General features: G+C 41.8%; 1 protein-coding gene and 1 pseudogene across 1 annotated transcript; both read left to right on the top strand.

The window, feature by feature from the left end:
• The first annotated feature begins 10672 nt into the window (after positions 1-10672).
• On the top strand, positions 10673-12103 carry LOC126195474 (uncharacterized). Its single transcript, XM_049934103.1, has one exon. It carries the CDS (start codon positions 10673-10675, stop codon positions 12101-12103), a length of 1431 nt encoding a protein of 476 aa, XP_049790060.1.
• A 10108-nt stretch (positions 12104-22211) lies between these two features.
• LOC126195954 (5S ribosomal RNA) lies at positions 22212-22329 on the top strand (annotated as a pseudogene).
• The last annotated feature ends 5091 nt before the right edge of the window (positions 22330-27420 follow it).

The following is a 27420-nucleotide window of genomic DNA, read 5'->3' as shown; positions in this document are numbered from 1 at the left end:
CGTGTGATCATTGCTTGTACAGCCCTCTCGCAGTGTCCGCAGCAAGTATGGTGGGTCTGACACACCGGTGTCAATGTGTTCTTTTTTCCATTTCCAGGAGTGTACATTTATCTGTTTCTCTAGTTTCTTGACTTCTCCGTGGGTGTTGTTACGTAATGTTTTGATCTCGTCCTGAACGTCATTACACAATGTTTGTACGTCCGCTTGTACCTTGTCAATGCCTGTTCTCAATTGATTGTGATCTGTTATTAAGTTTCCTATCACTTCTCGAGATTCTTTTGCCTCGTCTTCAATATGACTTAGGTGTAACTGAATGTTTTTGTTTTGTTCTTTAATCTCACGCATTTGTCTCGTGGTTTCTGCAATTTGAATTTGAATTTGGTTCGCTATGTCTTTATTTTGCCTTGTCATGGTTTCCATAATTTGTTGTAATAATTCTGCCAGATTGGTGGGTCCTATTGCGTTTTCTTCCGACGTCCTACGCTCTGTGTTTTCGCCCAAGTGTTGGTTCGCAACCGATTGCATTGAACTGTGCTGCGACACGTTTCTGCTCGCATTCCTTGTACTCTGTGGTGAGGGAGCTCTGATTACTTGTACTATGGGTCCTACGTATTCAAAACGCAAGTTAGAATCCTCATCGACTGTCTCTCTACTTTCCTGCTCCTCTGTCGTATGCTGACATACGTTTCCTATGCTTTGACGTACATTATCCTCGTTATGGTGCGTTATCTGTCCTATTTCTCGCGATACTGCATCGTCTGTTGTACTGTCCTCTATTCTCTGTCCGTCTTCGTGTTGGGTCTCTACCTCAGTTCGGTCAAGGTCTCGATATGCCATTGCTAATGTTTCCGAATCCCTTATTTTCTGTTTTAAAAGCAATTCACGCGCCCTACTTCGCGTCAACATGCGCTCATACGATCTCACGCGTTTCATAAACTTTTTGTTCACACGACTTGACAAACCATTCACTTACTTGTTGGATCAGAACCAACTTGTCAACGATGTATCCGCCACCTGTGCGCTTGCATTGGAGAGAAAACTTAATTCTAACAATATTAAAATTCATAACTTAATTATGCTGTTGTCTCTGCTAGAATGTCTATCTATTGTATACTTTATTACTATCTATCGCTGCAGCTACTGTTTTCGACTATTTATAACGTTCAAAAAATTTTTTTTATTACGAAAATTTTTTAACAGGATATTTATCTGACCTAGTTAGGCATGTGGTCGACCTTCAATCATGGTATTTTACCATCCTGGCAGGGTCGCAATTTTCTTAACATTCTGTGTGGTGTCTGTTTGTTCTATATCGTGTCTCCCTACCACTTTCGCGCAACGACACTCTGAGCTTGTTTTTTAGGGAATTGACTAGTTTGAACCTGGGACCTGTTGCTGGTAAGGAGACACCAGACCACACATGACATGTAGAATTCAGAAGAGTTCAGTGAGACTAGCAATGATATAACCAATTACTTAATGTTTTCAGCATCAGCTCCACTGCACTCCCTGTAAAGGAATCTTAATACTAACTAAATTTAGTGGAAGGGCTGTCCTATTTTTAGTTAGCTGATAAAATAACGTCAAAAAAGCAGTTAAGTTTACCATGGGAAATTTTATTCTACTCACAAAACATCGTTTATAAATTTCACTATTGATAAAAGGAAATGTTTTAATACAGGATGGTAAAAACCAACTGAGTTCAACAAAAATGTGAACGAATATCCCCTTAATGGGTTTCCAAGTTCTACAATGGATCGAAGGATGACCTATGCCATATCACATCTATAATCTAGGTTTAAATTAAGTTTCACAAACAAGCAAATTATCAAAATGGTCTACAGTGACCCTCAATTATCTTTAATTACTTATCTAACTTGTCATAAATTGCAGTGGCTGATGTGGCTTCTCAACAACTATATAATAGAAAAATCATCGAGTTTCAGATTTTTACTTCAAGTGGCAAATGTGAACACCATGAGCTTTAATTGACGATCGACACTAGTATTACATAAAAAGGGGATGTAACAGATGAGACTTCTGCAGTTCTGAGTGAAGCCTTATGTGCTCAAAAATGCGGCATCGCGTTCGTTCATTACCTTGTCGGTGTTCGTCAGGGGGCGGCGGCCGGCGCAGCTCCGCTCACCTCGCCGTCTCGGAAGTAACTCTCTCCTAACTTCTCCTTACTACAATTTACCGAAGTTGGTTTAAAAAAAAAAAACTATCTGGCTGTGTTTTCATCTGACCAGTCAGGGTCTCAATGTTAACCTTAAGCTCCGCCTACAAAAATTCTGTCTATCCAATGAGAAACGTTATGCTTTTCGTGGTGGGGCAATGTTTTTAAAGTTTGCAACGTAACAGAGACGCGAAAAAGTCTCACGCTAAAACTAGCAGCTGGTGTGATCCTTTTAGCGTTATCGTAAGATCTATACTGTTCTTCTGGAGGGCTCTAGCTTTTAACATTGGCTGGGGGGTGGTCCTACCGTAACAGAGACACGAAAAAGTCTTACGCTAAAACTTGTGGGTGGTGTAGTCCTAGCAGTTAGCTGGCGACGTGGGTGTCCATCCGTCCCTTATCGTAGGGCCTTCCAGCTTAACACGGTTCTGCTCTCGGCTTCTGTTCTCATTTCTCCTCTCTGAACTGCGTCTATCTCACGGTGGGAAGGTATGTCATGCATTTAGGCATCCTTGTGTTAGTCTGTGGTATTCTATGTGCTCACTCATTACTCGTATTACTTTGGTTAATTTAATGTCACGATTTACTCGGAGTTATGTGACATACTACTGGATTTGCTTATCATGTCAGGGTTTTCATGGAAGGTGTTGGATTTTCATGACCCCTTACACATGATATGAAGAAGGTCCTGACATTTGCAAATACCCCCTGGTGATTAGAAACAATACCTCACAACAACAATAAAGAGTTTCATACAATGAACATCATACTAAAAGAGCACATCCCATGGAGTTTTCAGTGATTTTCTAGGGCTTTCAGACTGATCCAAATTAACTGTTGCATCTGAACATCAATGATCAAGGGAAACTAATCTCTAATTAAAGAATAAATGCAATTCTAGCCGGCCGAAGTGGCCGTGCGGTTAAAGGCGCTGCAGTCTGGAACCGCAAGACCGCTACGGTCGCAGGTTCGAATCCTGCCTCGGGCATGGATGTTTGTGATGTCCTTAGGTTAGTTAGGTTTAACTAGTTCTACGTTCTAGGGGACTAATGACCTCAGCAGTTGAGTCCCATAGTGCTCAGAGCCATTTTTCAAAAAGCAATTCTGCACTATACAAATTTATTTTAAGTCAGAACCCATTTAAATCGAGATGAAACACTCACATAATCGTCCAAAGGACATATAAAACGAAATAAAATTCATTCTAAACTAATACTAGGAATCAACTGCCGTTCTGCCCTTTTTTGGATACGTGATCTGTGAAATCAAACGCGAAATGACTGACGTCAACTCAGTGTGAAACTCTAGAAGAAACTACTCTCAAAGAATTGATGTGAAACCTCAGTAGAGATAAAAAATATGTTATCAGTGATCAGAGGAATTAACTTTTACAGCCCTACAGTGCCGAAGCGAATCACAATAACACCATTAATACAGCATGGTGGCGAAACGAAGAGACTATTCTCGTAGAAATGTGCGCCATCGACAAAGCTGCAGCCCTTCAGAATGTTTTAAATGCTACAATACAAGAAGATTGACAGCAGACTGCAGTCCAAGAACTACTGAATCTGGATGCTGTCTTGTAGCTTCTCTGCACACTAAGAGACGAGAGACGTGAGCTCCTAGCCAGAACGGTGAAATTCAAAGACGTCTCAGCGTGAAAGTATAATAACAAAAGTGCGCTGAAGATCACCGTACGCTGTGTAGTAGACGAGAACTCCCAGTCAGAAAGGCGAAGTTCAGAATCGTCTAAGTTTACAAGTACGGTGGCCTAACTCTTCGCTAAAATGCAAGATCGTCTAAGAACAAAAGACAGGAAGTTGGTCCGTCGTCAACAAGAGCTGACACAGAAGATGATCGTTCCTCAAGGGCGTCCAGACGAAGACCGCCGCTCAAAACTGCTGGCTCTCCAGCAAACGTCTGATTTCTTCTTCCCAAAGTGCAGGTAGCGAACCGTAGTCATAAAATTCAGTGTACATTTTCCCTCTCCGCTCATTCTTCCGACCGCCGATCAACCACTGCAGCCGCGCCGTGTCGCTTAGAACATTCCAAACTTCCTCTATATTGTTAAACAAAGATTTCCAGACGTGACTGTAAGGCGCCAACTGAGCTCAGGTGTACATTGTGCGGTTACCGCATCGATGATTTCAGCTGTAAATAGAAATATTAAAAAAATTAGGAAGCTTTGTCTGTTTACCAAAAGTGACAAAAAGCAGATTACAGAGTACTTGACGGCTCAACACAAAAGTTTTATCTCAAGTACAGATAGTGTTGAGGAACAGTGGACGAAGTTCAATACCATCGTACAATATGCTTTAGATGAGTATGTACCAAGCAAGATCGTAAGACATGGAAATGAGCCACCGTGGTACAACAACCGAGTCAGAAAACTGCTACGGAAGCAACGGGAACTTCACAGCTAACAAACATAGCCAAAGCCTTGCAAACAAAAATTACACGAAGCGAAATGCAGTGTAAGGAGGGCTATGCGAGAGGCATTCAATGAATTCGAAAGTAAAGTTATATGTACTGGCTTGGCAGAGAATCCTAAGAAATTTTGGTCTTATGTCAAAGCGGTAGGTGGATCAAAACAAAATGTTCGGACACTCTGTGACCAAAATGGTACTGAAACAGAGGATGACAGACTAAAGGCGAAATACTAAATGTCTTTTTCCAAAGCTGTTTCACAGAGGAAGACTGCACTGTAGTTCCTTCTCTAGATTTTCGCACAGATGACAAAATGGTAGATATCGAAATAGATGACAGAGGGATAGAAAAACATTTAAAATCGCTCAAAAAAAGAAAGGCCGCTGGACCTGATGGGATACCAGTTTGATGTAACACAGAGTTCGCGAAGGAACTTGCCCCCCTTCTTGCAGTGGTGTACCGTACGTCTCTAGAAGAGCGTAGCGTTCCAAAAGATTGGAAATGGGCACACGTCATCCCCGTTTTTCAACAAGGAATGTCGAACAGATGTGCAGAACTATAGACCTATATCTTTAACATCGATCAGTTGTAGAATTTTGGAACACGTATTATGTTCGAGTATAATGACTTTTCTGGAGACTAGAAATCTACTCTCTAGGAATGAGCATGGGTTTCGAAAAAGACGATCGTGTGAAACCCAGCTCGCGCTATTCGTCCACGAGACTCAGAGGGCCATAGGCACGGGTTCCCAGGTAGATGCCGTGTTTCTTGACTTCCGCAAGGCGTTTGATACAGTTCCCCACAGTCGTTTAATGAACAAAGTAAGAGCATATGGACTATCAGACCAATTGTGTGACTGGACTGAAGAGTTTCTAGGTAACAGAACGCAGAATGTCATTCTCAATGGAGAGAAGTCTTCCGAAGTAAGAGTGATTTCAGGTGTGCCGCAGGGGAGAGTCGTAGGACCGTTGCTATTCTCAATATATGTAAATGACCTTGTGGGTAACATTGGAAGGTCACTGAGGCTTTTTGCGGATGATGCTGTAATATATCGAGAGGTTGTAACAATGGAAAATTGTACTGAAATGCAGGAGCATCTGCAACGAATTGGCGCATGGTGCAGGGAATGGCAATTGAATCTCAATGTAGACAAGTGTAATGTGCTGCGAATACATAGCTACAATATAACAGGTCAGCAACTGAAAGCAGTTAATTCCATAAATTATCTGGGAGTAGGCATCAGGAGTGATTTAAAATGGAATGATCATGTAAAAATAATCGTCGGTAAAGCAGATGGCAGACAGATTCATTGGAAGAATCCTAAGGAAATGCAGTCCGAAAACAAAGGAAGTAGGTTACAGTACACTTGCTCGCCCACTTCTTGAATACTGCTCACCGACGTGGGATCCGTACCAGATAGGGTAGTAATCGCGAAAGTGTTACGGAGATGACAAATAAACTCCAGTGGAAGAGTCTGCAAGAGACGCTCAGTAGCTCGGTACGGGCTTTTGTTGAAGTTTCGAGAACATACATTCACCGAGGAGTCAAGCAGTATATTGCCCCCCCCCCCCCCATGTATATCTCGAGAAGAGACCATGAGGATAAAATCAGTGAGATTAGACCCCATACAGAGGTATGCCGACAATCTTTCTTTCCACGAACAATACGAGACTGGAATAGAAGGGAGAAGCCATAGAGGTACTCAAGATACCCTCCGCCACACACCGTCAGTTGGCTTGCGGAGTATGGATGTAGATTTAGATGTAGATTGTGTGCGTGCTCTCGCGGTCCAGTCTGTGAGGTCGCCGACTGCTCTAACTTGAAAGGACCCTGAGCAACCCCGTGTGTCGCTGTGTGCCTGCGGTAAGCTGGACCGGGAAACTGCCTTTGAAAGCTGTGTCTCTGCGTCCCCAAACTACTCGCCACTTCGGGCTGGTGACTGCTACTCGCACACACACTGCGAGACCTATGTCCTGTTGCAATCTCTAATTCCATTGAGCTCACAGTCTGATAATAAAAATCAATCACCCATCATGCAACGAACATTAAGAATTGATGGAAAAGTGTACCTGATGATGTCAGTCACGTTCAAATGTCATCATAACGATACAGAACCTATCAAATATTTCCTAATTTCAGATTAATCAGGCGGCAAGGCGTGAAAATGGAATCATTGTAAGGTGCAAATCAATGCCACCTTACAACTGCACGTACACGTGAACCGTCTAATAGGTCACGCCAGACAGCAGAACGTACGTCGTTGTCTCACCAATGCTATACAGATTCTTATATCATGTGTTTATTGCCCTATTCTGTTATCTTCGTTAATTAAAATAGAACTGATCGCGCTTCTTATTTTCTATAATAATCTATTATTTTAAATCAATGGAAATTTTACAAATACATATTGTTTTTAATTATTTAAAAACTAAAGAAATTTTCTTCTCTTCCCTGTTCTAATTTTAGCTTTAATATTTAAGGCTTGAACAACAGAGGTAAAATCTTTTTCAAGATCCCGATATATTCTACAACAAATTTTGCGACATTGCTGAAGAACATCAAATACATCTCTCATGTTGCATCCTTTGTAACTTCAGGATCAAAATATTTATCCAGCATTGAAGGGAAATTCTCCTTGAGTGACTTGAAATAAGTTTGAATTTCGGACTGATTATGAAGTTCTCTGTTAACTGCAGCATCCAAAGAAAACCAGTGAGTTGGTAAATGCCTAAGAATCTCTCTCCATTCACCATCCACCAATGCGTATACATTTTCAGCTCTTATCCTCTCCAGCAGATACAGAGAATACGCTATACACTTTCATGACAAGAGATTCCCCATCAATATCTAGACAGGCATTACAGTGTTTCATTGTATTACGCGCAATATGCGCACAACAGTTAGATGAGGAAATTTTTCAGTTTGTGGATTTAAGCAGCTTAAAGGCAGCTGTATGACTGCCGAAATTTACATTAGTATTGTCAGCAGAATATGAAGATAACTTAGGCATGCTTAAATCACACCGAGTAGTTATATTAGTAATACTGATGATTGGGATTAGCAAATTCGTTTGCACTTTCGTAAAAGTCAGCTAATTTGTTTCCTATCCCATTTGCTACTGACAAATATCTTAAACGTAACGGAAACATTTTACGATTACCTATATTACTGGCATCACTTGCAATCGAAAAGTACATATCTTCGTGATTGAGTACTTTCAAAGTATTTTCAATATATCTGTGGGCTAGCACGTAATCAGGCTTTATGCTTTAATTCCGCCACATGAAACTTGTTTAACAATTTTCTAATTGTCAGATATATCAGCCATTAATTTACTGTTACAATCCATGCTTGAGTAGCTCAGATTATATTTGACAGTGTGAAGCACAAGGGTTAATTCTGCTACAGAAATAAGATTATTTTCAGGTGATTTAATTTGCGAAAATAATGGCCTACTTCTTTAGACTGCAGTTGAGAACGAATGTTAAATTTGTATCCTTCATTCCCTGCATACTGCCTCAAACCTGATTTACCTCCATGACAGGCAGATTCTATTGCATACCGTGCATACTGTCATGCGCCGATTCAAACCAAGTATAAGATGCCTCCCAAGATATCTGATAACAGGTCATTAGTTTTCATTTCTTCTTCATTTCTGATGAAACTGAAACACTTTCATTTTCGCTAGAATCACACATTTCAAACAATGTCGAAAAATATTCGACTGCTGTTTAACCACCAACTCTGCAAATGGGACGATTTTCTTTCATTCGGCCACAGAGATCGCTGTAATTGTTTTTGTTGTGTGGTCTTCAACCCTAGGTTTCATGCAGTCGTCCACGATCCTCTGTCCTGTGCAAGCATCTTCCTTTCCGAATAACTATAGCAAGCCACATCCTTTGGAATCTGTATTCGTCTCTCGGTCTCCCTCTACAATTTTACAATTTAGCCCCCTACCCCCAACACACACTTTCCTCCAGTACAAAGTGCCAGCTTGTGCCACAAATTTCTTTTTTCCCCAGTTATTCCGTACCTCCTTGGTTGCACATTACATGATCCACCCATCTTCAGCATTCTCATGTAGCACCACATTTCAAAAGCTTCTATTCTTAGTAGTATTAGCCTGTCGACAGTACCACCAACTTAAACATTATCTTTTGTACAGATCATCTAATTTTATGGGGGAAAGATGAAAAAACCGGACAAAAAATTCTGTCCTAAAATAGGGACATCTCTGAACAGTCCATTACCAGCAGTTAACATGAATGGACCAGGCTACACGCGTCGGGAACACGAATGATTTCGGCGGCAACTACCAACGAATCTTAGGGCGGCTGTCGCCGCTTTACTCAAGAATCGCTGTCCGGTATTCCCCCACTCCTGGCTGCCACGTGCGCCTCCGGTGCCGGTAGTTTTCCACTGCCATAAGTACGGGCCGATGCCGCTAGGTTGCAGGCAGATCGCCAGTCGATACCTATTCCAGCGCTCCGCAAGCGCTGTACTCGAGTTAGTTTTCCTGGAAGGCAACATTTAAATCCGTCGCACAAACGCGTGGTTCTAATGGGCGTCTCAAACAAAGTAACTGCAATAGACAAACTGTTTCTCTTACAAACATCTTATATTTCACGTTTCACACTTTTTGATCAGTGGTCACTGAAAGCAAAACGAGGTACATGGATGTTCTCCAAACCTGAATTAGTTTAATTTTAAAATGACATAACGCTTGTTTGTTTTATCGACTTGCTTCAATTTTTCACATGTCATATTCCTAAATTAATCTTCTAATTTAGAACTTCCTTCTTCTATTCGAAATAGAGTTCCTTTTTACCTTTTTATGGATATCTTTTTATGAGTAATTAAGTAAAGAAAATGCAGAGTTATTCATTTGGTAAGGAAAACTATTTATCAGAATATAACTGCAAAACAAGTGCAAAATAATATAAGAGTACTTCTGGTACTACAATAACATCTTGGGCTGTGTGTACATTCCTGCAAAAACAGATATCAATGTCTGAAACAGGCAAAAATAAAAATTCGAACGAACAACGCTCATGTTTTTGAATTTCACTTAAATTCCCTTCTTTTGAGAATAGAATCAAAAGAACAATTTTTTGTTATTGTTCATTTGAATCTAATAAAGGCTTTCCGTTGATACTGTCACTTCGCACGGAAGCATCGACGGGACAAAATAATTTTGAACAAGAAGTAAAGATTTATGTCTACATACGAACTCCGCAAGCCACCGTACGGTGCGTGGTGGAGTGTACTCTGTACTACTACTACTACTACTACTACTACTACTAGCCATTACCTCTCCGGTTCCACTCACAAATACAGCGAGAGACAAACGACTGTCTATATGCCGCAGTATGAACCTTGGTTTCGTGTTCCTTACCGAAATGTACGTTGACAGCGGTAGAATCGTTCTACTGTCAGCTTCAAATGCCGATTCTCTAAATTTTCTTAATAATGTTCCTCGAAAAGAACTTTGCCTTCCTTCCAGGGTTCCCCATTTGATTTCCCGAAGCTTTTCCGTAGTACTTACATGTTCGAACATGTTGTGGTCTTCAGTCCAGAGACTGGTTTGATGCAGCTCTCCATGCTACTCTATCCTGTGCAAGCTTCTTCATCTCCCAGTACCTACTGCAACCTACAGCCTTCTGAATCTACTTAGTGTATTCATCTCTTGGTCTCGCTCTACGATTTTTACCCTTCATGCTGCCCTCCAATACTAAACTAGTGATCCCGTGGTGCCTCAGAACATGTCCTACCAACCGAACCCTTCGTCTAGTCAAGTTGTGCCACAAGTTTCTCTTCTCCCCAATTCCGTTCAGTACCTCCTCATTACTTATGTGATCTAACCATCTGATCTTCCCGATTCTTCTGTAGCACCACATTCTCTTCTTGTCTAAACTATTTATCGTCCATGTTTCACATCCACACATGGCTACACTCATTACAAATACTTTCAGAAACGACTTCCTGACACGTAAATCTACACTCGATGTTAACAAATTTCTTTTCTTCAGAAACGCTTTCCTTGCCATTGCCAGTCTACATTTTATCGAAATGCTCAGAACGAGCTGCGACACGAGAAGCAAATGTCACCACCAAACGGCGGCCGGACGTAGTAATACCTTCCGGCCCTCACAGGCGAAGTTACGCAAGAGAGCGAGACAAATGCCTCAGTTTCCCCCCCGGAGCCAAGTGCGTGGACGAATACGTATATGCCAAGTTAACATAGAAGGATACACGAGGACAAAAGGAGACGTCCTCACAAAGCTACTAACAGAAGAAAAAATTGATGTGCTGACCTTGCAGGAAACACATCTATCAGAAGAAAATATCTCGAGACTTCTAATACCAGGCTATGAAATTGTGGGCTATAAAGCCCATAATAAACACGGTATTGCAACACTGATCAAGAAAGAACTGGTTGATAATATTGAGGAAACTATGCACCACGAATTTGCCGTGGGAATCAAACTAAACGATATGACTGTGTATAACGTGTACAAGCCACCGTCAGAAAAATGGGAACAACCTGTTTTACCTAACCCACAACACCCTGCAGTCATAATTGGTGATTTTAACTCCCACCACCCCAGATGGGGCTATCAGTCTTGCGACAAAGAAGGACTCATGCTGGCAGACTGGGCAGATATAAATAATTATACATTAATATACGATGCAAAAGATACCCCCACCTTCTGTTCAGGAGCGTGGGGCACAACATCAACGCCCGATCTTTGTTTTGTCTCATCTGGAGAAACTGGAATAGCACTTCCGTCTAAGAGAACTGTACTGAGCCGTATTCCTCGGAGCCAACACAGACCAGTTATTATAGACCTTGGGATCCAAATACCAGTAATAAAGGGCCCCCCTATAGCCCGCTGGAACCTCAGGAAGGCTAACTGGGTTAAGTTTAAAGATACCATTGAAAATAATGTAAACAGAATTCCCCCAATTCCAGAAAATTACGACAGATTTACGAAGTTAATTATTAAAGCGGCACATAACTCAATACCAAGAGAAGCGCGGAAAGAATACATCCCATGCTGGACAAAGGAGTGCGAACAACTACTCGATGAATATAACAAAACAGAGAATCCAGAACTAGGAGAACAGCTCATAAGAGCTATGGACGAGGAACGCAAACAGAGATGGCAAAAGCGGATGGAACAAATGGACTTTACGCACTCCTCACAGAAGAGCTGGAGCCTACTGAGGAAACTTGGCGGAGCACAATTCAAGGGACGGAACATCAATAATAAAATGACCCCTAACAAGATATGCTCTTCTATACTACAAACATCCAGAATCCATGCCTCCGCCTCGAAGAAAAAAGAACTGCATCAACTGATGAACGAAGAGCTAGATGCAAGCGAGGAGGAAGCAGGTTTAGCGAACTGGGTAACACAAGAAGAGATAAATATAGCACTAAAGAAAAGTCACCTGGTAAAGCAGCTGGCTGTGACGGCCTTCTTCCAGAATTCTTGAAGAACTTCGGGCCAAAGGGAAGAGCATGGCTGTCTTCTCTTTTCTCTAATATCATAGATACCAGCCGGTTACCAAAGCAATGGAAAAACGCACAAGTCATAGCCATCCAGAAACCAGGGAAAACAGGAGAGAATGCTAAAGATTATAGACCGATATCTTTATTGTGCACCACTTACAAGCTGTTTGAACGAGTCATCCTAGGCAGAATAGAAAGTAAAATAGAAGCTGCTCTTCCCCCAGAGCAAGGCGGTTTTCGAAAAGGAAGAGATTGTTGCGACCAAGTTCTCGCCCTAACCACTTTCATTGCAAGAGGTTACCAAAACAAAAAGAAAACTGGCATGGTATTATTAGATCTCACCTCAGCATACGACACCGTATGGACAAAAGGGATACTGTATAAACTGTCAAAAGTCGTGAAATGCAAGAAGATCATAGATCTAGTCAGAAATATGTTGATAAACAGGAGATTCAAGGTATCTCTGAATGGGAAAACAAGCAGCTACAGGACACTACAAAATGGTCTCCCCCAAGGGTCTGTGCTGGCTCCATGCCTTTTCAATTTATACATAGCGGACATCCCAAACCTGGAATCTCGTTCTTTTATGTATGCAGATGACATCGCTATCGCGGCTCACGCCAACACTTTCGAAGAACTGGAAGAAATTTTAAACAGGGATCTGGAACGACTACAACAATATTATGACAACTGGCACCTCAAAGTAAATCCGACTAAATCCGTGGCATCAATAATGCACTTGTGTAACAAAGATGCAAATCGTGAGCTAAAAGTGCAAATAAAAGGTAAATTGTTGAAAAACGATACAACGCCAAAATATCTGGGTGTTAAGCTAGATCGCACTCTCACATATAAGAGCCACCTGTACGAAGTAGCCCAAAAAATGAAAACAAGAAACAACATCATAATGAAACTGGCAGGAACAACCTGGGGATGTTCCACTGAAACTCTACGCACATCAGCACTGGCACTTCTGTATAGTGTAGCGGAATATTGCGCACCCGTCTGGGCCCGCAGTAGGCATGTCAGATATATTGATGTGCAACTTAACGAGACAATGAGGCTCATAACAGGAACAGTAAGACCCACCCCGAAACCTTGGCTGCCCGTCCTTGCCAATATCGAACCACCCTCGATTAGACGTGAAAGAGCAATCCAGAGGTACAAAGAAAAGTTCAGGGACCTACCTCCTCCCCCTGACAGATTGATGCCAAGAAATCCCTTCTGGAAAGAACTCAAACAACAGATTGATATCGATAACCTGTGGAAACAGCAATGGCAGGAAAGCAAAGTGAATAACAGTTTCCTTATTGAGGACCCATCTCAACGAGTTCCAGGCTTCCAACTCCAACGTAGAGTGTGGGTAACTCTAAATCGTCTGCGGACAGGTGTTGGTCGGTGCGGATATTTGTTGAAAAAGTGGGGTTTCTCCCAGGACCCCAATTGTGAGTGCGGAGAGAGTCAAACCATGCAGCATATAGTTGAGTGCGACGTACACGGACTTAAGGGAGGAAATCTGATGAACATACATGTGATAAGTGACCAAGCACTTTTGTGGCTGGAAACCCTGAAAATTTTATTGTAAATCATTGTTAATGTTAATTTAAATTTTTATGTTGATGTTTGTAAGTGTATCACGCTTTGCCTGTAGCTGAACGAGAAATAAATACATTTTATATCGTCTCTACTTCGACCATCATCAGTTATTTTGCTCCCCCAAACAGCAAAACTCATCTACTACTGTAAGAGTCTCATTTCCTAATCTAATTCCCTCAGCATCACCAGATTTAATTCGACTACATTCCATTATCCTCGTTTTCCTTTTGTGGATGTTCACCTTATATCCTCCTTTCAAGACACTGTCCATTCCGTTCAACTGCTCTTCCAGGTCCTTTGATGTCTGACAGAATTGCGATGTCGTCGGCAAACCTCACAGTTTTTATTTCTTCTCCATGGATTTTGATTCCTACTCCAAATTTTTTTTGTTTCCTTTAGTGCTTGCTCAATATACAGATTTAATAACATCAGGGATAGGCTACAACCCTGTCTCACTCCCTTCCCAACCACTGCTTCCCTTTCATGCCCCTCGAATCTTGTAACTGCCATCTGGTTTCTGTACAAATCGTAAATAGCCTTTCGCTCCTTGTATTTGACTCCTGCCACCTTCAGAAATTGAAAGAGAGTATTCCAGTCAACATTGTCAAAAGCTTTCTCTAAGTCTACAAATGCTAGAAATATAGGTTTACCTTTCCTTAATCTATCTTCTAAGGTAAGTTGTAGGGTCAGTATTGCCTCACGTGTTCCAACATTTCTACGGAATCCAATGTGATCTTCCCCGATGTCGGCTTCTACCAGTTTTTCCATTCGTCTGTAAAGAATTCGTGTTAGTATTTTGCAGCCGTGACTTATTAAACTGATCGTTCGGTAATTTTCACATCTCTCAACACCTGCCTTTTTTGGGATTGGAATTATTATATTTTTCTTGAAGTCTGAGGCTATTTAGCCTGTCTCATACATCTTGCTCACCAGATGGTAGAGTTTTATCAGGGCTGGCTCTCCCAAGGCTATCAATAGTTCAAATGAAATGTTGTCTACTCCCAGGGCCTTGTTTCGACTTAGGTCTTTTAGTGCTCTGTCAAACTCTTCACGCAGTATCATATCTCCAATTTCATCTTCATCTACGACCTCTTCCATTTCTATTATATTTTCATCTAGTACATCACCCTTGTTTAGAACCTCTATATACTCCTTCCGCTTTCCGTTCTTTGCTTAGATCTGGCTTTCCATCTGAGCTCTTGATATTCATGCAATTGGTTCTCTTTCCTCCAAAGGTCTCTAATTTTCCTGTAGGCAGTGTCTATCTTACCCCTAGTGAGATAACCCTCTACATCCTTACATTTGTCCTCTAGCCATCCCTGCTTAGCCATTTTGCACTTCCTGTCGATCTCATTTTTGAGACGTTTGTATTCGTTTTTGCCTGCTTCATTTACTGTGTTGTTATATTTTCTCCTTTCATCAATTAGATTCAATATTTCTTCCGTTACCCAAGGATTTCTACTAGCCCTCGTCTTTTTACCTACTTGATCCTCTGCTGACTTCACTATTTCATCTCTCAAAGCTACCCATTCTTCTTCGACTGTATTCCTTTCCCACGTTCTTGGCAATCGTTCTCTAATGCTCTGTCTGAAACTCTGTACAACCTCTGGTTCTTTCAGTTTATCCAGGTCCCATCTCCTTAAATTCCCACCTTTTTGCAGTTTCTTCAGTTTTAATCTACAGTTCATAACCAATGGATTGTGGTCAGAGTTCACATCTGCCCCTGGAAATGTCTTAAAATTTAAAACCTGGTTCCTAAATCTCTGTCTTACGATTATATAATCTATCTGATACCTTCTAGTATCTCCAGGATTCTTCCATGTATACAACCTTCTTTCATGATTCTTGAACCAAGTGTTAGGTATGATTAAGTTATGTCCTGCGCAAAATTCTACCAGGCGGCTTCCTCTTTCATTCCTTACCCCCATTCCATGTTCACCTACTACTTTTCCTTCTCTTCCTTTTCCTTCTATCGAATTCCAGTCACCCATTACTATTGAATTTTCGTCTCCCTTTACTATCTGAATAATTTCTTTTATCTCATAATACATTTCACCAATCTCTTCGTCATCTGCGGAGCTGGTTGGCATATAAACTTTTACTACTGTGGTAGGCATGGGCTTCGTGTCTATCTTGGCCACAATAATGCGTTCACTATGCTGTTTGTAGTAGCTTACCTGCACTCCTATTTTTTTTATTCAATATTAAACCTACTCCTGCATTACCCCTATTTGATTTTGTATTTATAACCCTGTATTCACCTGACCAGAAGTCTTGTTGCTCCTGCCACCGAACTTCACTAATTCCCACTATATCTAACTTTAACCTATCCATTTCCCTTTTTAAATTTTCTAACCTACCTGCCTGAGTAAAGGATCTGGCATTCCACGCTCCGATCCGTAGAATGCCAGTTTTCTTTCTCCTGATAACGACTTCCTCTTGAGTAGTCCCCGCCCGGAGATCCGAATGGGAGACTATTTTACCTCCGGAATATTTTACCCAAGCGGATGCCATCATTTGACCATACAGTAAAGCTCCATGCCCTCGGGAAAAATTACGGCTGTAGTTTCCCCTTGCTTTCAGCCGTTCGCAGTACCAGCACAGCAAGGCCGTTTTGGTTAATGTTACAAGGCCAGATCAGACAATCACGTGAGTCAATACTGACCCTACGACTTATCTTAGAAAATAGATTAAGGATAGGCAAACCTACGATTCTAGCATTTGTAGACTTGGAGAAAGCTTTTGACAATGTTGACTGGAATACCCTCTTTCAAATTCTGAAGATGGCAGGGGTAAAATACAGGGAGTGAAAGGCTATTTACAATTTGTACAGAAACCAGATGGCAGTTATAAAGAGTCGAGGGACATGAAAGGGAAGCAGCGGTTGGGAAGGGAGTAGTACAGGGTTGTAGCCTCTCCCCGATGTTATTCAATCTGTGTATTGAGCAAGCAGTGAAGGAAACTAAAGAAAAATTCAGAGTAGGTATTAAAATCCATGGAGAGGATATAAAAACTTTGAGGTTCGCCGATGACATTCTAATTCTATCAGAGACAGCAAAAGACTTGGAAGAACAGTTGAACGGAATGGACAGTGTCTTGAAAGGAGGATATAAGAGCCGGCCGGAGCGGCCGTGCGGTTAAAGGCGCTGCAGTCTGGAACCGCAAGACCGCTACGGTCGCAGGTTCGAATCCTGCCTCGGGTATGGATGTTTGTGATGTCCTTAGGTTAGTTAGGTTTAACTAGTTCTAAGTTCTAGGGGACTAATGACCTCAGCAGTTGAGTCCCATAGTGCTCAGAGCCATTTGAACCATTTTTGAGGATATAAGATGAACATCAACAAAAGCAAAACGAGGATAATGGAATACAGTCGAATTCAGGCGGGTGATGCTGAGGGAATTAGATTAGGGAATGAGACACTTAAAATAGTAAAGGAGTTTTCGTATTTGGGGAGCAAAATAACTGATGATGGGCGAAGTAAAGAGGATATAAAATGTAGACTGGCAATGGCAAGAAAGCGTTTCTGAAGAAGAGAAATTTGTTAACATCGAGTATAGATTTAAGTGTCAGGAAGTGTTTCTGGAAGTATTTGTATGGAGTGTACCATGTATGGAAGTGAAACATGGATGATAAATAGTTTAGACAAGAAGAGAATAGAAGCTTTCGAAATGTGGTGCTACAGAAGAATGCTGAAAATTAGATGGGTAGAAGACATAACTAATGAGGAGGTATTGAATGTAACTGGGGAGACGAGGAGTTTCTGCCACAACTTGACTAGAAGAAGGAATCCGTTGGTAGGACATGTTCTGAGGCATCAAGTGATCACCAATTTAGTATTGGAGGGTAAAAATCGTAGAGGGAGACCAAGAGATGAATACACTAAGCATATTCAGAGGGATGTAGGTTGCAATAGGTACTGGGAGGTGAGATGAAGCAGCTTGCACAGGATAGAGTAGCATGGAGAGCTGCGTGAAACCAGTCTCATGACTGAAGACCATAACAACAGAGAATAATAGCGATCCTATCACACTTCCTGTGTCAGCAGTGACAATAGCCTTATGTCTGCTGAATACTCATCGTCGATGCCAACGTATTGGCTTCTATTACTTAGGAAGTCTTCGAGCCACTCTTGTATCTTTGAATCTATTCCATAAGCACGTACCTTAGTTAACAGTCTGCAGTGGGGTACCATGTCAAATGCTTTCCGGAAACCTAGAAATATGGAGTCAGTCTGCTGCGCCTCATCCAAAATTCTCGGTATATTATGTGAGAAAAGGGCAAGCTGAGTTACGCACGAGCGATGCTTTCTAAATCCATGCTGATTCGTGGACATAAGCTTTTCGGTTTCTAGGAAATTTGTTGCACTCGAACTGAGAATATGTTCTAGAAACTGATGTTAAGGATGGTGTTCTGTAACTTTTCCAGTCCTTTCTTTTACCCTTCTTATATACAGGAGTCACATGCACTTTTTCCCAGTCACTTGGGACTGCGCTGGACGAGGAATTCGCGATAAATGCAAGGTAAGTAAGGGCCAACGCCTTAGTGCTGTCTTTGTAAAATCGAATTGTTATTCCATCGGGACCAGACGAATTTTTAACTCTTTCAGCTTTTTCTCTACGCCGGGGTGGTGGTCTCTAATCGTCGATATGGGACACTGTGCGATATCCAAACGATGGTATGTTTGTACGATTCTCCTGCGTGAACAGTTTCTGAGGCGCGAAATTGAAAATTTCGGCTTCTGTTTCGCTGTCTTCTGCTGCCACATCACACTGGTCAACGAATGACCGAATGGAAACCTTACACCCGCTTAGCGATTTTACATAGCGCCCAGAATTTTCTCGGGTTATCGGCCAGATCTTTTGCGTAGGCACGACGATGGTACTTGTATCCTTCACGCATGGATCTTTTCAGAGACACGAATCTCTACTAACCTATGCCTGTAGTTATTTTCGCGTTCTCTTTTGAACAGAGAGTGCAACAGCCTTCGCTTTCTCATCGTTTTCCGATTTTCTTTGTTAACCACGGTGGGTCTTTTCCGTCCTTAACCCACTTGCTAGGCACGATTTCTTCAGAGCACGATTTACAATCTGTTAAAACTTTGTCCATGGTTCAGCCATGTCTATTATACTGGAACTAAATGATGATAGTTCATTGTTTAAGTGAGATGCTATTTCCAGCAGAAACACTCTCCTAGACTTCTTGGCAGGTTCTTTAACTTTCGCAACCATAGTCGCTATGATGACATCAGGATCACTGAGACATGACGAATACATCCAAAGCATGTTTAGCGTCTTTCGCGGACACTGACAAGGTAAGTGGGGCGCAACAAGAACCCGTAATAGAAGACTGAGCTTTCGGAAACGATCTCCTGACTTAGTTACTTGTACGGTCGCAGGTTCGAATCCTGCCTCGGACATGGATGTTTGTGATGTCCTTAGGTTAGGTAGGTTTAAGTAGTTCTAAGTTCTAGGGCACTGATGACCTCAGATGTCAAGTCCCATAGAGCTCAGAGCCATTAGTTACTTGGTTCAGCACGAGGCAGGCGATGTTTACAAATGTTATAATAGCCCACGGCAAGGAATGACCGCAACATTCCTCCGCATTTGCAGGCGTTAATACGCAAGATTCCACCATTCCTAACGTCTTTCTGCATTGGTCGTCAGTTATACGTTGCCTCACGCTACATCAGCAACATTGTGCCGTGTGTACGAAATGTGAGATCTTGCGTGACGTTTCTTCAACAGGTATTGTTTGCAATTACCTGTGGACAGGCCTTCCGGTTCCCTTGAAATTAAGGCAAACTGCCATTTTCGCACCACTTTGAAATCTGTATCAAGATCTGACTGAAAATTCGTGCAGCGTTATGTAGACAGTACTTCATTATACACTACTGACCATTAAAATTGCTACACTACGAAGATCATGTGCTACAGACGAGAAATTTAACCGACAGGAATAAGATGCTGTAATATGCAAATGATTAGCTTTTCAGGGCTTTCATACAAGGTTGGCGGCGGTGGCGACACCTACAACGTGCTGACATGAGGAAAGTTTCCAACCGATTTCTCATACACGAACAGCAGTTGACCGGCGTTGCCTGGTGAAACGTTGTTGTGATGCCTCGTGTAAGGCGGAGAAATGCGTACCATCACGTTTCCAACTTTGATAAAGGTCGGTTTGTAGCCTATCGCGATTGCGGTTTATCGTATCGCGACATTGCTGCTTGCGTTGGTCGAGAACCAATGTCTGTTTTCAGAATATGGAGTCCGTGGGTTCAGGAGCGTAATACGGAACGCCGTACTGGATCCCAACGGCCTCGGATCACTAGCAGTCGAAATGACAGGCATCTGAAAAATGTTCGTCTGTTGCCCTGGCCAGCCCATTCTCCAGATCTCTCACCAACTGAAAACGTCTGCTCAATGGTGGCCACGCAACTGGCTCGTCACAGTACGCCAGGCACTACTCTTGATGAACTGTGGTATCGTGCTGAAGCTGCATAGGCAGCTGTTCAGTCGTGGACAGAACGAGCGAGACCCCTCGTCTTTTCGTTATGCTGATCTGCACAGCTTTAAAGTCGGCTACACAGCATAACAGGAAAGGTGACGAAGTGCTACCAACATACTATGCACAGGCGTGAAATTGACAAAACATCCGAAATTTGTCAGACTGTTTTCAGTCATGTGTAAGACTATATTAATGCTGATTAGTGTGTTAAACACAACACGTAAATATAAGATATAAATGAAAGAAGAAACGCTAATTTGTATGAACTGTATTAATAAAAATGAATTTAAGCTAATCGAGATAACGTAACTGTTTTACTAAAAGAAAGTACCCCAGATCGTTACGAATTAGCAAAATATTATGCTCATTCGGCTGCGAAACGGTCTGTGTTAACGTTCAGAACAGTCATACTTGATTACCGTTGCTGACCTACCATGAAAGTGTGCAAATTTAGTAATGCGTGAAGATTCATAATGAAATTCAGTTAAAAACCAAACAGTGCCACACTTAAGTCAATTCAGTTATTGACAGAAGCGGAAAAAGTAGGCAGTAAAATGTATGAAATTCTACAAGAGTTTCATATTAACATCCACAGGGCGCTGGTACAGAGTAACGGTAGCAATAAAACGTATTGGGTGCGCAAGAATTTCTTAAAATTGCTTTATTGATAGTCTATCTGCCCCCATCGAGATTGGAACCGAAAACAAACCTGATCTCCCTTGCAGTAGCAAACACCTTTCACTACGCTAGCAGTCAACCCAGGCAAACAGCCTTCTATTATTACCCCAGACACGAATAAACCTGCAATTTCGCAATGAAAATGGCAAAATGAGCTGCAGTTTCTGTTGCATAGAGCTTTCTGGACTCAAAAACAAGAATTTTCTACGTTTATGTCACCTCTTATGTGACAATCATTCGGAATGTTATCGAAATAACAATGGATGTGTGTTAGGTTAGGTAGGTTTAAGTAGTTCTAGGTCTAGAGGACTGATGACCTAAGCAGTTTGGTCGCATAGTTCTTAGAGACATTTTTTTGACCTTTCACGTAAATTTTCTTTACATAAACGGCCGTATATTTAGGTTGCATTGATATAGAAGCTCACTTTTTTTACGCCACCAAGGGACCGTGCGATACATTACCGCTCATTGTGTGTACCCGTACTCGAGGCAAACGGATTTTAAGGGTTGGGTAGACAGACAGACGGTCAAGAAAATGACATTGTAGGGTTCCATTTTTACCGATTGAGGTGACGATATCCTTACAACGAGAATAGCTACGACAGTTACTGAAGATGAGGGCCGCATAAATAATTCGCCCTACTCTTAATTCAAAATGTTGTAGTTGCAGTCGGTACATCAGTATATTAATCTTAGCTAAGCTTTCGATCCAAATCACGTTTACAGGAATGCAAATAAAATCCATTTGCCTATACACCTGGTAATTCAGATCCCAGTATTAATGCCATCGCGTTTTAGAAGTGCGAGCATTCCCATTGCTACTTAGCTTAAGCAACACTTCCGCTAATGAACGTTTTATGGCTGTGGCGAGTCTAATGGAGAATTTGATACACTGTAGAACAAGTTTGGCAGCTATTTAGCCGTTTATTTCCTGGGGTGGTGCAGAATTATCCTACTAAATTTACTCGCCAATAACAGTATTTTGTTGTTTCGATGAACATCCCGAATGATTGTCACATAAGCGGTGGCATAAAGGGAGAAAATTCTTGTTTTTGAGTCCAGAAAGATCTATGCAACTGCAGCTCATTTTGCCATTTTCATTGCGAAATTGCCGGTTTATTCATGTCTGGGGTAATAATAGAGGGCTGTTTGCCTGGGTTGAGTGCTAGCGTAGTGAAACGTGTTTGCTACTGCAAGGGAGGTCTGGTTTGTTTTCGGTTCCAATCTCGATGGGGGCAGATAGATTATCAGTAAAGCAATTTTAAAAAATTCTCGCGCATCCAACACGTTTTATTGCTACCTTTATTCTGTACCATGGCAACGGCTTTGCCGCAGTGGCTACACCGGTTCCCGTCAGATCACCGAAGTTAAGCGCTGTCGGGCGTGGCCGGCGCTTGGATGGGTGACCATCTGGGCCGCCATGTGCTGTCGCCATTTTTCGGGGTGCACTCAGCCTCGTGATCACTGTTACCTCAATGGACAGAGTAGAATACCGCCTCAGTGGAAAAAAAGTGACTGCTTCCCTGGTTCCCTTCGCTCCCATGTCGACGTTTTCTTGGATTCCTCTTGCAGTCGCATACTTGCTCCCATATACAAGAATTGTTCTGCGCCAACCAGAAGACACGCAAGTGCTTCCTCAATTTCCCCACATTTCAGTGTATTTTCCCTCAATTTATACGTATTTTCTGACATTTTTCGCAATTCTATCGATTTTTTTATGTCACTTCTAGCCATGGAATCATGAAATCAGCTCTCGTTCCGTGTTCTAAAATTCCTTGTAAATGTAGTACAGTCGCCAGCACCTAGCGCAAATGCACTGTTTTTCTGATCGGAAGGCACAGTGTAGCACTGTACTCGATTGCATCCAGTCGCCTAAATCCCCTGTCGCTTCTTGGGTATAAAATCGAGACTTCGGTTTCATAACTAAGACGATTCTAAGTTAGCAATAGGCGTTTGTGAGACACTGCAATCCCCATGTATACATTTGCTTCACAGATTTGCTGTTTACAGAGCTAGTGGCTGCATGACGTGCAGCCTTAGGAGTGCATGTGTTTATGTTCTCTCTTACCAATACCTTCCCGGTATTGATCCCAGACACTATAAAAATACTTTAAAATTGATAAGGTAGTTGATTTACGTAAAACGCGTCGAACTCCATCCGCCTGGGCCTCATCATGCATAAAAACCACCCATTTCTTGTTATTCTTCACTGTCCGCTATTACAAATCTGTTATTATACAACGATAAGGGGTGGTGACCTCTCCGACATGGGTGCATCTGGAGAAATCCTGTGCACTTGGATGGGCGAGGACTCAGCAAGCTTCATTCATTCAAGAGACACGGAATGTAGCGGTCTACTTCTGATCAGCTGCAGATTAAATCTGCAACGGTACTGCAGGATGGGTTGGTCAAAGACAGTGCGAGGGGCTCTTTCAGTCTATAATTTTATCCTAAGACTGCGAGAATGCTCTGTGACTCCCATTCACATAGAGATAGACCGTAAATTATGCACTATGCTAAAGGTGCTAGAAATACAGGGTGTTTCAAAAATGACCGGTATATTTGAAACGGCAATAAAAACTAAACGAGCAGCGATATAAATACACCGTTTGTTGCAATATGCTTGGGACAACAGTACATTTTCAGGCGGACAAACTTTCGAAATTACAGTAGTTACAATTTTCAACAACAGATGGCGCTGCGGTCTGGGAAACTCTATAGTACGATATTTTCCACATACCCACCATGCTAGCAATAATATGGCGTAGTCTCTGAATGAAATTACCCGATACCTTTGACAACGTGTCTGGCGGAATGGCTTCACATGCAGATGAGATGTGCTGCTTCAGCTGGTCAATTGTTTCTGGATTCTGGCGGTACACCTGGTCTTTCAAGTGTCCCCACAGAAAGAAGTCACAGGGGTTCATGTCTGGCGAATAGGGAGGCCAATCCACGCCGCCTCCTGTATGTTTCGGATAGCCCAAAGCAATCACACGATCATCGAAATATTCATTCAGGAAATTAAAGACGTCGGCCGTGCGATGTGGCCGGGCACCATCTTGCATAAACCACGAGGTGTTCGCAGTGTCGTCTAAGGCAGTTTGTACCGCCACAAATTCACGAAGAATGTCCAGATAGCGTGATGCAGTAATCGTTTCGGATCTGAAAAATGGGCCAATGATTCCTTTGGAAGCAATGGCGGCCCAGACCAGTACTTTTTGAGGATGCAGGGACGATGGGACTGCAACATGGGGCTTTTCGGTTCCCCATATGCGCCAGTTCTGTTTATTGACGAAGCCGTCCAGGTAAAAATAAGCTTCGTCAGTAAACCAAATGCTGCCCACATGCATATCGCCGTCATCAATCCTGTGCACTATATCGTTAGCGAATGTCTCTCGTGCAGCAATGGTAGCGGCGCTGAGGGGTTGCCGCGTTTGAATTTTGTATGGATAGAGGTGTAAACTCTGGCGCATGAGACGATACGTGGACGTTGGCGTCATTTGGACCGCAGCTGCAACACGGCGAACGGAAACCCGAGGCCGCTGTTGGATCACCTGCTGCACTAGCTGCCCGTTGCCCTCTGTGGTTGCCGTACGCGGTCGCCCTACCTTTCCAACACGTTCATCCGTCACGTTCCCAGTCCGTTGAAATTTTTCAAACAGATCCTTTATTGTATCGCTTTTCGGTCCTTTGGTTACATTAAACCTCCGCTGAAAACTTCGTCTTGTTGCAACAACACTGTGTTCTAGGCGGTGGAATTCCAACACCAGAAAAATCCTCTGTTCTAAGGAATAAACCATGTTGTCTACAGCACACTTGCACGTTGTGAACAGCACACGCTTACAGCAGAAAGACGACGTACAGAATGGCGCACCCACAGACTGTGTTGTCTTCTATATCTTTCACATCACTTGCAGCGCCATCTGTTGTTGAAAATTGTAACTACTGTCATTTCGAAAGTTTGTCCGCCTGAAAATGTACTGTTGTTCCAAGCATATTGCAACAAACGGTGTATTTCTATCGCTGCTCGTTTAGTTTTTATTGCCGTTTCAAATATACCGGTCATTTTTGAAACACCCTGTATGTAGAGCGCTGTCTGGTATATTTTGATGATGTATATGTTTGAGAATTAACATTGAATGGACGTACTGCAGAGTCCTCTATCTACATTTGCAATGATACTAACAAAGTAGGGAAGGGACAGTTTAGCGATGATACTGAAACTGGGAAACATGCTGTCCGATCATCGGTCGGTGTTGAAATTATTGTAAAACTGCTAAAATTGTTCAGACTATCAACTGTGATGCTTATTATTACAGCACATCGACGGTGTCTTTTCCATCCCATCCGTCCACTGGTACGCTGTTGATTACCACATAATGATTGACTGACATCGCTTGCTTGACATAGAGAAAGAGTTTTGGTGGAGGGGCAACACCTTCTGGGGATGGCTAGCACTGAAACAGTGATCGCATACATGACTGCAATATGAGGAATCAGTCGAAATGGAACACAGAGCCATCAGATATTCCGTCACTGTGACAGATTAGTTTAAATGTGGAGGTCGTCAATCACCTTCGGACAGTAGTTTGGAAATGCTGCACAAGGCCGCCAAACTTTTCCAGTTTCCTAATGTTGTAACTATCTTTTACTTAAAATCATCCAGTGTGTGTGGTGTGTGTTATGGTAGCAGCAGTAACAACATGATTTACACCGTGCGACATCTAGTTTTCTGTGAGAAGCAATGGCTCAGAATGTATTAATGTCAGTTTGGAACCTGACACAAACCTCGAAGTCGTAATGGGAAAAAATAAATGTATGCCAGGGTCCAAAGCGTGTTGCAACAGAAAAACAATGTTTCAAACATTGACACTGGGTCACAGGGAGTGTCTCTTGCGACTTACAGTATAGTTTGTGGGATACGGTCATCCTGCCACAGTACCGGTGATGCAACTTCACACTACTCTGTGGAACGGATCAATACCTGTATATTTAATAGGATAGTCACATGTTCTCGATGCCTGCATGCAGACGGTATTTGTTGCCAACATATGGGAGGAGAGAGGTGCAGTAAAAATCTTATGGTGTTCTCTATCGGATGAAGTTAGTGGAGCTTTTATAGTTCGTAATTTTTCTCTGTTGGATAGTACAGAATAACGATGATATCATGTTGGGGTTATAAACGTGAATGGGCCCTGAGGGACGCGATCTCCTTCGGACTGTAGTATCTGCATTTAGTTTGGGGAAGCACCACAATGCAGTAGCAAAATCCGCGTTCTTCTCCTAGTTCCCGTACTGTCTTTTATATTATCTCGTGTTGCAGGAGCCGGTTTCATTTGGCGCTGACCTTACACATCATACACTGTTGGTGGAGCTATGACAACTTGTTCCCATTTCCACGGAATTTTCAAAACACCATAATGTTGCACTAACTTAACCCACTCTTGGAAAAACCGACATTTTGTCTACGGAGTGCGTGATTGATTCTTTTGTAAAAATTTTTTGTTTATTTATAGACACAATCACATGTTTATGACACAGTCTTAACCGGTTTCAGCCATACAATGACTGTCTCTACAAGTGATACTACTATTTTCATCTATAGCAATGTTTTCTCCTTGTTCTGAAATGTTATTTTACTGATTTAACGATCTGTCTGTAATCTTAAATTTTATGTACATTTGACCTAAATATTAATTAATAAATTTGTATATTTTAGGCTTTTGAAAAATTAAGACTGTCTTATAAAGGACGCACACATCTAGCGCAAAGAGGGTGAACAAAATCTAATAAATTTTTATATCTATATAAGACTGGTGTTTTACATTTTATAGATAGTTTGACAATGCATGAACCTGTGTTCAGTGTACGTTGCCTTTAGGTATGAACTATATGTATTTCGCATAAATTCAGTTAGATCACTAATAAGCATGGTTAAATAGTGCACTTATTTTTAGGTTTTAATATAAATTTTCTTTTGTATTGTTTGAGCATCTGAAGATGGTCATTGTATGGCCGAAACCGGTTATGACTGCGTTATAAACATGTGATTGTCTATAATTAAACAAAAAAATTTTACAAAAGAATCAATCACACACTCCACAGACAAAATGTCGTTTTCTCCAAAATCATTGCCTAGACAGGCTTATGGAGAAGTTAGGGCCTTTCTGAATCTAAAACTTAACGAACTTAGAAACCAAGCTGAAATTCACTTCAATAAGAAATGTTTAGAATTGGGAATAGTTCCTAAACATGCGAGAGTTAAATAATTCCTCCAGAATTGCCAGAAAAATTAAACGTGAAAGTGAGTTAAGATGGATAAAGATCGAACTGAAAGAGGCCTACAAGATAGAACAGCTTTTAAATGATAAAATAATGACAAGCCACTTATCGCTCAGTAATATGCTTTTACCAATACAGTTTTCTGACGTGTGGGATATGATTGAAGATCACGTACATAAAGAGCTAATTTTAGTTAAGAAAGGCACGAGAAGAAAATTTTTAATTTAAATTCCTGCAGGTTGA

This window comes from Schistocerca nitens, chromosome 7, assembly GCF_023898315.1.
Source record: "Schistocerca nitens isolate TAMUIC-IGC-003100 chromosome 7, iqSchNite1.1, whole genome shotgun sequence".
Classification (NCBI taxonomy): Eukaryota; Metazoa; Arthropoda; class Insecta; order Orthoptera; family Acrididae; genus Schistocerca; species Schistocerca nitens.
Note: the sequence above shows the minus strand (reverse complement) of the source record. Positions and strands in the feature narration are given on the sequence as shown.

What these genes read in the sequence shown, in the direction of transcription:
- LOC126195474 (XM_049934103.1), top strand. Translation starts at nt 10,673, where the DNA reads ATGCTCAGAACGAGCTGCGACACGAGAAGCAAATGTCACCACCAAACG.